At 38.6% G+C, this 11,287-nt stretch overlaps 1 protein-coding gene and 1 long non-coding RNA gene across 2 annotated transcripts in view; both read right to left on the bottom strand.

Moving 5' to 3' along the window:
• The window catches only part of LOC139975625 (uncharacterized), a 233,551-nt gene that overhangs the window by 200,815 nt on the left and 21,449 nt on the right, over window positions 1-11,287 (bottom strand). The gene's annotated exons all lie outside the window — the stretch shown is intronic.
• Window positions 417-6,799, bottom strand: LOC139975991 (solute carrier family 25 member 35-like). Its single transcript, XM_071984321.1, has 3 exons — window positions 6,228-6,799; window positions 4,378-4,596; window positions 417-3,847 (listed from the first exon to the last, which is right to left on the bottom strand). Exons 1-3 carry the CDS (start codon window positions 6,666-6,668, stop codon window positions 3,539-3,541), a joined length of 969 nt encoding a protein of 322 aa, XP_071840422.1. The 5' UTR covers window positions 6,669-6,799; the 3' UTR covers window positions 417-3,538.

Raw genomic sequence — 11,287 nt, forward strand, 5'->3', positions numbered from 1 at the left:
TGCTTGGTTATCCCCACCCCCCCCCCTCCACCCGTACGTAAAATAATTCCACATGAATGATAGCTGGATGATATAGTCACTGTGGTTTTGTGGTAAGACAATCTGGAAACCTCATATACAGAGAAAGACAGAATGATTTGACAGAATTGCATCAGGTATACGGTACCGTTTGTCTCACGGTTCAGCTATGAATCTTGAAGTAACGATAACTCGAGAGGTTGATACGAAGTCGACGAATGTATTTTGCTAGATGTCTCGTATATCCAAAAAGCGGGTGCATAGTAGTTATACAACTACTACTTGTTACATCGTTTTGTTACAAGTAAAAACAAACTAACAAATAAATACAAAGAAACATGAATTGGTCTGCTGACTCGGAATATCAGAAAGGAACAGAAGACGACATGAAGAGTGTTTGATGTCATTATTATATTTTATTTATGAACTTACGTGAAACATGACAAAACCGATTCCCTTATGGTTAGTTCATATTAATATTAATTCCACAATGGGCAGAGTATTGTGGTTTGGCAAATAAGGCAGGTTTATCTTTTTGATATCAGATAGTAACACCTTAAACTCTTGTGTTATTTTGAAGCAAAATAGTTTAAAAAAATTTAACCAAAATAAATTGATCACATCCATGGTGAATACCAAAATGTAAATAGTATGAATTAAACTATTTGAGATATTTCAAAATTTGTCAAATATGAGTGCTCTTGCAAATAGAAGTCTTAGTCAGTTTTGGGTAAAATAGTAATTTTGAAAGCTCAGTATTATTCAAGATTACCATTAATCACAGTTAAGTCTAAGGCATACCTACCCATTGGTTAATTTGTTTTACAAAATGGAAGTTTGTGAGTAATCAAAGGGTTTGATTTGATTCTTAATATTCCATCTTCTCAACATTTTTTTAGGGTTCTTTTCAGTATAAATAACATGCAACATGCATTTTGTAAAATTTCAAACCATTTACCTTTTTTTTTATTCAATTGTTTTAAATGAAACTTGAAAACCTCATGATCTTTGTTGTTCTAGAAATTTTAATGTTGAGCAGCACCAAAAAAAAAAAACCAAAAATTGAAAGGGGCATTCTGGTGAAAGACAGTGTTAATCGTATGTTATTGCAAGAGAAATATTCTCTATGCACATTTGGTTAGTTGTAAACTCTATCTAAGTAACTTAGCCCTTCAACTTATTACTGTGCGGATTGTGCCCAAAAACCCTAACAATTTGAAAAATTTGTATATTCCCTGAAAGCTGAAATACAGATCTATTCAAAAAATATTATGTTTTATGGGGGTGCTATTGATGTTTATTTCCAAAATTTTAGTTCAAACTTTGTTTTGATTCAAAAAGTGTGGAAATTCTACATTTTGACTATTTTTTTCCATAAAATTCTAGGCACCACTTAGAAACAGGCCAGCAACTTCATAAATGTTCTAGAACAAGCCCAACAACACATACAAAACTACCCTGAAAAGATCAGGGTTATAGAGAATTGGACATTTGAATTATCATCGTAATATTGCCAAAACCCCGTCCAAAAACCGAAAAAAAATGTCGAAAAAGTCTTCATTGTTTCAAAAAATCATATCTAGGTCACCCTTCGCCCTTTTGCAAAAATTTAATAAATATTATGTTCATTACAAGCTTCCTTACAAAAGTATAGCAATGAATATTTGCATAGTGCCACCAATTCGTAAGAAATATTTGCAAAATATTCACGTGTCCGTGTATATACTGTACGTGTATTGTTTATGTATTGTATAGCCTGGCAGGAGGGGTCATGCCCTCAGTTCTTATGCCAATCCTTACATATCGGTCATTTTTCAACCAATTCCCACAATTTTTTTGGTATCAAATGGTAAGAAATAGTTCAGATAATACTATTTTAACATAAAATACACCAAAAACTACAATTGGTAGTATGTATTCCAAAATGAGCTATTTGGGAACCAATTTGCATATTTGCATACATTATTAGCCCAAAATTAGTGAAACTTATCAGATATGAAATCAAAAATTGTTACCCTTTCCACTGATATAAAGGTTATTGTACAAAATAATCCTCTGAATTGATGTAAATTGAGTCCAAGAAAAATCATTTTCTGCTGAAAAGTTTGGAGTGAAACTGGAGTGACTTCCTTAATTAATTACATGATTGCACATATTTGTTGTAACAAATTCATTTATAAATAGCACAATTTCGACAATCAGCAGTTCACCCAATGATATACAAAAAGGGTGCAGTGAATTGATTTCATTCTAAATCCAAATATTTTGAAATTTTGTTCAAAAGCTGGCATATAAAATGACCTTTGACCTTCATCCTAAAAACTTTGACATTTTTTTCTTCAATGTGACAAAACGGGCAAAAACAGTCTAAATATTAGAGCTGCTGCAAGAACTCTTCCTCTTAGACATCCAAACCAGGTTTCTTACATTTAACTCTTAACTGTGCTCTCAACTTCATCAAAGCAATAAGGACCATCTATTTAACGGGATATTTTAAGTACGGAATACCATTCCATCATTCACTTTTCGAGTAATTCTCCAGTACTTTTGCTGATTCAATAAACAAGAGCATTAGCCTTATATCTGGTCTCTGATTGTCATCTGAAACCTTTTCATTGCTCGCCAAATTTAGAATGCCTCAATATTTTTAGAATGACAAAGTGGAAGCAAATGACCTCCTGACGTTTACCATTTGACAACTGAAACGTTATCTTTCTTTGAGAGCTGATTCCCATACCTCCCTACATGGTAGTTGACATAAAGTTTAAGTTGAAACTTTACAGTCTTGTTTGAGGCCAAGGCCCCCTCACACGACTATATAACTTAACCTATGGTCACTGGTAAATTGTCACACCCACACACCAAAGTGTGTAAAATTTAAACAATCTCTCCAGGGGCACTGCAGTGCCGCGCATCTATGTTTCCGCTGGGGGACTTCCCGTAGGGCGCAGCCACAAACCTGAACCCGCCAAAATATTTACAAGTTACCTCGCAGGCCCCCATTTATACACATAGGTGAAGAGAGGCAATGGAGATTACGTTCCTTGCCAAAGGACACAACCACATGATCTGGCCAGGACTCGAACCAGCAAACCTTAGATCACAAGTCCACTGCCTTAACCACTTGACTTCTCATCAACAATCCCATAGCCACACCCCCTCTTTTGTGAATTCCTGGATCTGCCATTGCACATAGCCTAGCCACAGGTTGGCCTGCTATAAGAGTGTGGTTGGTGTAAGATAAAGAGTGGATATATGTTTTCAAATTTTGCCCCCGAAAAAAGACACTTTGGTGTGATAATAATGCAAGAAATTTACTTCAAGTTTTATGCTGAATTGCCCTTCTTCAGCAAAATAGTATCATGCAGTTAATGCTTGCTGTTAGAAGGTAGTCAAATGCAAAAACAAAGAATCTAGTCCAACCTTAGCATAGCGCATTAGAAGAGACAGCATCTCGGTTATTAGTTACTAAATCTAAATTCATTTCAAAAACGCAACAACATATTTTTTATATTCTGTTTTACGTCTTATAACTCCGGTGCAGTGCCCTGAGTTGATCCCAGCAGACCAAACTCAAAACGGTGTGAGGGGCTAACCGGAACCAGGATGCTGACCAACCTTTGTAGAAACCAAACGGTCCTTCTTTATTCAGAATCTTCCAGAAGCAATCCGCTACTCCCGAGTAGTACAGGCCTCTTCCCTTCGCATCGACTCCTTGGTTGTAGAGTCTAGTGCTGATGACGTCAAATGGTGTCATGCAACAAACGACAGCGACCCCTCCCACCATACTGGCGACCAATGGTATCAGGATGCTCCCTGGAGAAAATATCTAAGAAAAAAGGAGGAAAAACAAAGCTCTTAACCAACAGTTTTGGTGCCAATTTTAAAAGTTCTGGGCTGCCAAAGAGATATATGACAAACATCCAGATTTGTGGTAGAGGTCACTTCTTGAATCCAAAAAAAAAAATCTAAACTTGCCAACTAAAGGTTTGAGGCAGAAATATTTTCTGAAAAAGAATTTTAAAATTCAATTTGAATAGAACAGAAATGCAAGAGGAATCAATCTGAATCAAAAGTAAGAAGGATATTGAAGAAAGGCCAACACGGCACGGAGTTTTTCTACTGCGGGAATAATTGCGTACATATACGATATATTTATGCCTTCTTCATATATATGGTAGAGAGGTTAAATTATTAAAAATAATTCTAATCCTTTTGTAATATTACCTCAACATGGTGATTACGGATACAACTTTTATCCTGTGCATTAAATTTGTTCCCCCCCAACCCCCCCCCCATCAATCCTCCTTCCTGTTTAGGATATCCACACTTGTATACATTATACATTTAATTCCATACCTGTAACTGTTCTACAATGTCTTTGCACTTTGAAAATGTGGACAGCTGGGCTGCAGACCCCACTGAGACCCTTGCCATGGCACCAGTTGCACCCCTCCAAAGTCCTCGGACACCCTCCCGTGAAATTATCCCACGGAAGGCTTGAATCATCCCACTGTGTTGGTGCTGGTGCCCAACTGCTATACTTTGATCTGCCAAAGCTTGTAGGTGTGTTTTAATCTGAAATAGAATATTCTTTATGTTACCATACATCTGGCATTTAAGTTCGAGAGAGACATTGGTAAATTTAGGAGCAAAAACATTGTTGCTAAGTACTATTAGAAGCTCAAATGTAGCTCAAATGCTGAAGTTCAGTTTTGTTGTGCAACAGCCTTCTGTATTATTGTTCTTCAGTCGACGTCCACAGGAGAGAAGCTTTGCAGCCACAAATGTGTGTTAAGCCACAAAGGAGTGTTAGCTCAGTGGTTAACGCTGGTGCCTTTCAATCATAAGGTCCCGAGTTTGAGTCACTCCAAGATTAATGTATGTCCTCAAGTTACAGAGTTGTTGACAATTCATAATCATGGACGTTAAATATGAATCTAAGTGACTGACTTCGGTCAGCTTGCGGCTTTGATAAGCCAACGATGGCTTAATTCTTCGCGAGTTCCTGCTTGCAGGAGGATCTAAAATACATACATATACACAAACATACATACATACAAATTTCCAGGTCACTGTTCAGCAAAAAGCTCAGGTCGCTCATATGCATCAGTTAACTGTATCAAAGCTAACTGAATATTCATCAACTCAGGGAGGACTAAATCAATGACATACACTGTTACACAATACAGAAAGATATGACACACAGTGTGCTATATATGCCTAAAAATTCACAAGTTTGCCCACTTGCTAAACAGTGCAAGTAAACAGTGCTATTTATTCATGTTCTTATCATTTATGCAAATTAAATTATCGGATCATTATAACATTCAAACATTTATAAAATTTCCGGGTGTGTCTCAAGATGAATCTCTGATGTCATGACACTGTTAGTGCTTTCAGTTTAGTTTCTTTTGTTTAGTTTAGTTTAGTAGAAGAAAAGGATCAGGAGGGACACTCAAGTCCCTATCAAGGACCCTATAGGAGAGAGAAAAAAACTGAAGACACAAACACTCAGACCCGATTACAAGGCTTAAAGTACTTGTCCACTGGAGCATTCTTAAACCCATTCACACTACTTGCAAGTAGAACTTTCTCAGGAAAACCATTCCACTCATTCACAACCCTATTATTAAAAAGTTATTCCAAATATTAATCCTACTTTGTAACTTCTGGAGTTTAAGACAATGACCTCTGGTACAACTACTATTAGCAGACATTAAACAGTCAGTGAAGGATAAAGTTTCAAACCATACACAATCTTGGAAACCTGAATCGCAACCTCCTAACCTGGTTAATCGCCTTATTCACCAGTAGTAACATTGTGGGGAAATTACTACCCAAGGAAGTTGACTTTGTGAATGATATGTGAAGATCACTACAAACTGTACATCCTGCCACCATGAAACTTTATTCCATTTGGGACACCTGATCACAAGTCATGAACACATTTCTCACTGGGAAATTATGACAATATTTTGAAGAGTGCAAAGAAATGATTGTCTTGAAGCATAACAGGGTTTGACATGGAAAGAACACTGTCTTGGTGTCACTCTCTTGATATGCTGCATACTAGTTCCAAAACAAGAACATTTTTTGAATTTCATCTTCGGTTTGGTGGGGGAGGGGTTGGAGTTGTCTGTCTAATAACACCACTGTTTTTTTTTTGTATTGTACCACACAGTTTCAGTATTTCTCATCATACTCACCAGATAAAATGGGCTTCCAAAAACTGCACCAACACACCCAGAGAATGCACCTGCAGCCACGCTCTTTGGTAAACTAACTTCTCCTTCAGAATTCTTGGTCATGCCAAAGTTAACCAGTGTTTGATAGGTACCCAGCCGTACTCCGTTCATAAACAGCTGGTACCAAAGCCCAGGTATCAAACCTTTTTGTAAAGCCCTCAGGCCGTCCACTTTCCCTATCGTAAAAAATGCATGGAAAACATTCCTATAGTGCCTACTGTATGACCCTCGTAATCTCAACTCGCCTTGAAGTTGCATACGAGTTTTGACTACCTCCAATGGGTTTGTAAACAAACAAGCACCGCACGCACCGAGGCCTCCCAAGAAATATTCACTCAAGTTTATGGTATTCGTACCAGCCATTTTTTTCAACCTAGATATCACGATCAACCGCCACAGCATCACCTATACTCCACAAATCAGGACTGACTCTTCCCGTAATTACGGCCAGGGTACACGGAAATTAGTTTCTGTGCCCGGGTACGGGTTTTGGGGGCAGCCATCTTTGATTGAGACTGCATACAACTAAGTTATTGACCGTATCGTTTTCCAATTAACTTATTTTTCTAAATTGTGCTTTCATGTCCCGCTTCAAAGCATTCGTATTGACAGTACGGGCAGTATCAATGCCATTTTTTTTATCTAATAAAATTGTTTGCACTGTCAAGACGAGTGCTTTGAAGCATGATATCAGAGGAAATTATTGAGTTGTATTAACACAGAACTAAATTTTAAAATTTAAATGTAAATTTCTGCGGGTATTAGCAGGAAATTGTCCCAATCAGCTTCAAAGTTTCAACTTCAAATCTTTGTACGCCAGGCTAATGTAGATTAACTTTTTCGCGCTATTGTACAATAGCGCCTCTCAACTACGTTATTGTTGTAGCATACCCATACCCATGGGCGGCGATTTGTTTCAAATATTGGGGGGGGGGGACATTTTCTTGGGTGCAGGCGCGTAGCAACTTTCATCCCCAAATTGTTTGCGCGCTTCGTGATATTTTGTATATATACATATACATATATATATATATATATATATATATATATATATATATATATATATATATATATATATATATATATATGTATATATATATATATATATATGTATATATACATATATATATATATATATATATATATATAAATTTTGGTTTTGATAGCCCCCAGATCACCGGAAATGGCACTTCTCGGGCTTGAAAATGACCAACCAGACGTACACTTTTGCTAAGTTTATCCCAATAGTTTTCTTCCCCATCCATAACCTTTTTCAAGATTGTCACCAGTCACACATCATGTTCGACCTCTTCGCATCTCATGTGGATCATTTCTTTCGTAGGTAATACTACGTAACGGCACACAATACCCGACAGCCCAAATTTTCAAGGTTATAAGCCGATTATTTGTTCAGAATTTGAATAATAAATTCACTTCAAAACATACCCATAATGTTGCACAAAATTTCATCTATGGACAACCAATAAAGAAAAACCCCCTTCAACCCCTAACAGACCGTTCAATATTTCACGAGTAGAGGGAAGTATGATGAAGAATGTTGGTCAGGGAATTTGCGAAAACTCAGACACGGTTAATTTATTGTTTTACAAATATTAAAACCTCTTATAACGCCTCCTATAAAACTTCGATATCATAAAAAAATACCAAGAAAATATGCTCGAGGGGGGTGGGCGGTCTCCCCCTTTGCCCCCCCCCCCCCAGGTTACCCGCCCGCGGTTAGAAATCTTGTAGGAAACAGGCCAAATAGAAACCCAGTGAACCCATATCGATGTGGTTCATATGATTGTACGTACTTACACTCATACACAAGAGATGTATAGACATGATAATAATCATGAGTGACAACATGCTATACGGCCACAGGTCACAGAAACGACCACGGAGAGTCATTTACCTCATGCAGCATGTGTTGGATGAAGTTTTATAGCCACGGCCAAATACGACTTGGATAAATAATCTCACGCATTATTTTCTATTTAGAGCCACACAAAAAACTTTGCCATCAAATATTGGGGGGACATGAGATACTATATTCCCCCACCTAAAATATTGGGGGACATGTCCCCCCCGCCCCCCCCCCCCCGTGATCGCCGCCCATGCCCATACCCCTTACCATTTCCGATCCCCCAGTGACTTAATCAGTCGTTCGTAACAGTAATGTGGTCTTTGGGCCTTGCAGAAGCTTCCATAAGCAGAGTCGTATGTTTACGGCTCTGTCCATTTGCAGAGCCGTATATAACTATATAGATGGCCTATACATGTTGACCGTTCAGGGCAACTTCAGTTTTCCGTATCATGACCGTGTAGATTTTTAGCTATGTAGACGACTTGTAATCTTCAACTTCCAAACATGTATTTCAACACGCAGCAGCTACCCTTAGATCTCTCCAAAATATAAACAAGAGGGCAATTCATGGAATTGCCTCCCGTCATGAAATAAGTATAATTTTAAAATTTGTCCTGCCATTATTCTCTACATATCTTGTGGTCTAATGACATTTGCCAACTAACTGACAAGCAGGTAATGGCTTAACAACCGTTCTTGGATATTTGACCTCTGACCTGTGACTTATGACGTCATCAATCACGCAGGCATGAATTTACATGGTTCGACACCTACCCTTCAAGTTTGAACTTGATCGGACTTACGGCCTAGGAGGAGTTCGAGATACACTTTTTTGTACAAATTTTCCCATGAAGTGCACTCTATATATTTATTGCACTCTCAAAATGTTTACACAGCCAAACTGTTTGCTTGCCATCCTCTTACCACCATCCCCCCTTCCCAACCCAGGAAATTTTGGTGCCGCCCTGGAAATGTCGTTGCCGCCCTGGAAATGTCGTTGCTACAATCATGAACTTTCTAACGTTAAATAATGTTAACATGTAATGCTTGCTTTCAACACGAAAATGAAAAAGAATTAGTATAAATTTTCCTTCTCCCCCCCCCACTTTAAAAGATTGGAATGCTTTGCCATTAGACAGTGGCGGAGATTTCTTGTCAGAAGTGGGGGGGGGGGGGGGTGCAGGCCATTGATGAAATAAAAAGTCATAACTGCTGGCTCACTATCTAAGTGGAGCGCCACCATGAGTTGGCGCGAAGTGCACAAGAATTTTTCGGCAAATATTGCCTCCCAGATTGCAGTAAATGGCACTGCCCAGGCCTTAAAAAGCTGCATTTAACCAGGGGCGTATGCAGGATTTTCTAAACCGGGGACGCGTATTACTATATAAGCGGAGCGCCACCATTAGTTGGCGCGCAGCGTACAAGCAAATTTCTGGTTTTGGTACCCCCAGATCACCGGAAATGGCACTTCTCGGGCTTGAAACTGGCCAACCATATGTACACTTTTGCCTGAGAACCAAGTTTTTCCAAATACTTTTTTTCTCATCTATAACCTTTTTGAAGATTGTCACCAGTCACACATCATGTTCGACTTCATCACATATCCTGTGGATCATTGCTTTTGTAGGTGATTCTTCATCGCGGCCCACAATATCCGTCAGCCCCACTGTTCAGAATTTGAAAATTCACAATTCTCGTGAATAAATTCACTTCAAAACATACCCATAATGTTGCACAAAATATCATCTATGGACAACCGATATAGAAAAACCTCCTTCAAACCCTAACAGACGGGTCAAAATTTGCACGAGCATGATGAAGTATGATGAAGAATGTTGGTTAGGGAATTTTCGAAAATTCAGACGGCTACTAAAAAATTTCGTTGAAGGAAATAAAAATATACCAGATATTTCCGAAACCGAAAACTACACACATCGACAGTTTCGAGCATGGGCGCAGATTAGTCTTGGATAATGGTGGGGACGCGTGTCTGTTCTATGACACTATCTAAGCGGAGCGCGACCATGGGTTCGCGCGTAGCGTACGATTTTTTGGGGCAAATATACCTCCCAGATCGCCGGAAATAACACTTCCCAGACCTAATGATGCTCCTAAACCTCCTTAAGTATTAGATCTCATGGCTTAGAAATTTAGTTTGGAGAAATACATGGACGTCTGCAGAAAGAAAATCAGGGGACAAATAATCCAAGTAGACTTTTGTATATACGATGGGTCTGGGGTCCTCTCCCAGAAAACAAATATAGACTGCCGCAAATGCGATTTCCGTCCTATATTTAACAACTGTGGATAAAATACAATAAAATGAGAACTACTGCATGTCATTTGCACAATGCTGGATCAAACTGCGCCAAAGTTCAATACAGGGGAACTTGAAATGCAGCTATTGGTCAAGACAAATTGGTGGGGACACGGTATATCATGTCCCCACTACTGAAAAAGTTGGTGGGGACGCGTCCCGCTGTCCTCACCAGGATCTGCGCCCATGGTTTGGAGGCTGTTTATCGTGGAACGCCATTTTCATGCTCACTGATATGATGTGATATCTGCTGTTTGCTTTACAAATTCGAATAATTTGTCACTGTTCCTCTTTCTCTTCCCGTTTTCTTGCCGTATTTTCTACTCCATCCTTTTCTTCTTTTCTCTCTTTCTTCTTTTTCTTTTCCTATCTTCACCTCGTTGAAGTTGGCAAGTGTATACAGTTCCAAAGCTATTCAACAGCAACAAAACGTTATTTTGTGTATGTCTGTTGTGGGGTGACGTTAGCGCTATGAGCTACAAGTTCCAATGCGCAAGGTGGGGGAAAGGGGCTAGAAATAATGTGTGGGTCAATTCTAACTCGGTTTTCGGTCGTTAATTAAGACTCTCTACCAAACTTTGGTCGTTCCACACATCTCATATTGTTCAATTATCTGGTCTGGCACGCCAGAAACCAATCTTCATCCTCTTATTATTCTCCAAAAGAAAGCCATGCGCCACATTTCACGTGTTTCCCCTCGTGAACACACAAATCAACTTTTCAAGAATCTCAATTTATTAAAAGTTACCGACATTTTTCGTGTAAATCTTGCCACGTTTGCATATAAGGCATGGAATGGTTTATTGCCTAACACATTTCATGATTTTTTAACTATAG

This window comes from Apostichopus japonicus, chromosome 11 (assembly GCF_037975245.1).
Source record: "Apostichopus japonicus isolate 1M-3 chromosome 11, ASM3797524v1, whole genome shotgun sequence".
Classification (NCBI taxonomy): Eukaryota; Metazoa; Echinodermata; class Holothuroidea; order Aspidochirotida; family Stichopodidae; genus Apostichopus; species Apostichopus japonicus.

Excerpts from the sequence above, each read along its gene's own strand:
- LOC139975991 (XM_071984321.1), bottom strand. The coding sequence starts at position 6,668 with ATGCTGTGGCGGTTGATCGTGATATCTAGGTTGAAAAAAATGGCTGGT. Across the intron at positions 4,597-6,227 it reads TTGGAAGCCCATTTTATCTG|ATTAAAACACACCTACAAGC; the intron begins GTGAGTATGATG and ends ATTCTATTTCAG. Across the intron at positions 3,848-4,377 it reads ACATTGTAGAACAGTTACAG|ATATTTTCTCCAGGGAGCAT; the intron begins GTATGGAATTAA and ends CTTTTTTCTTAG.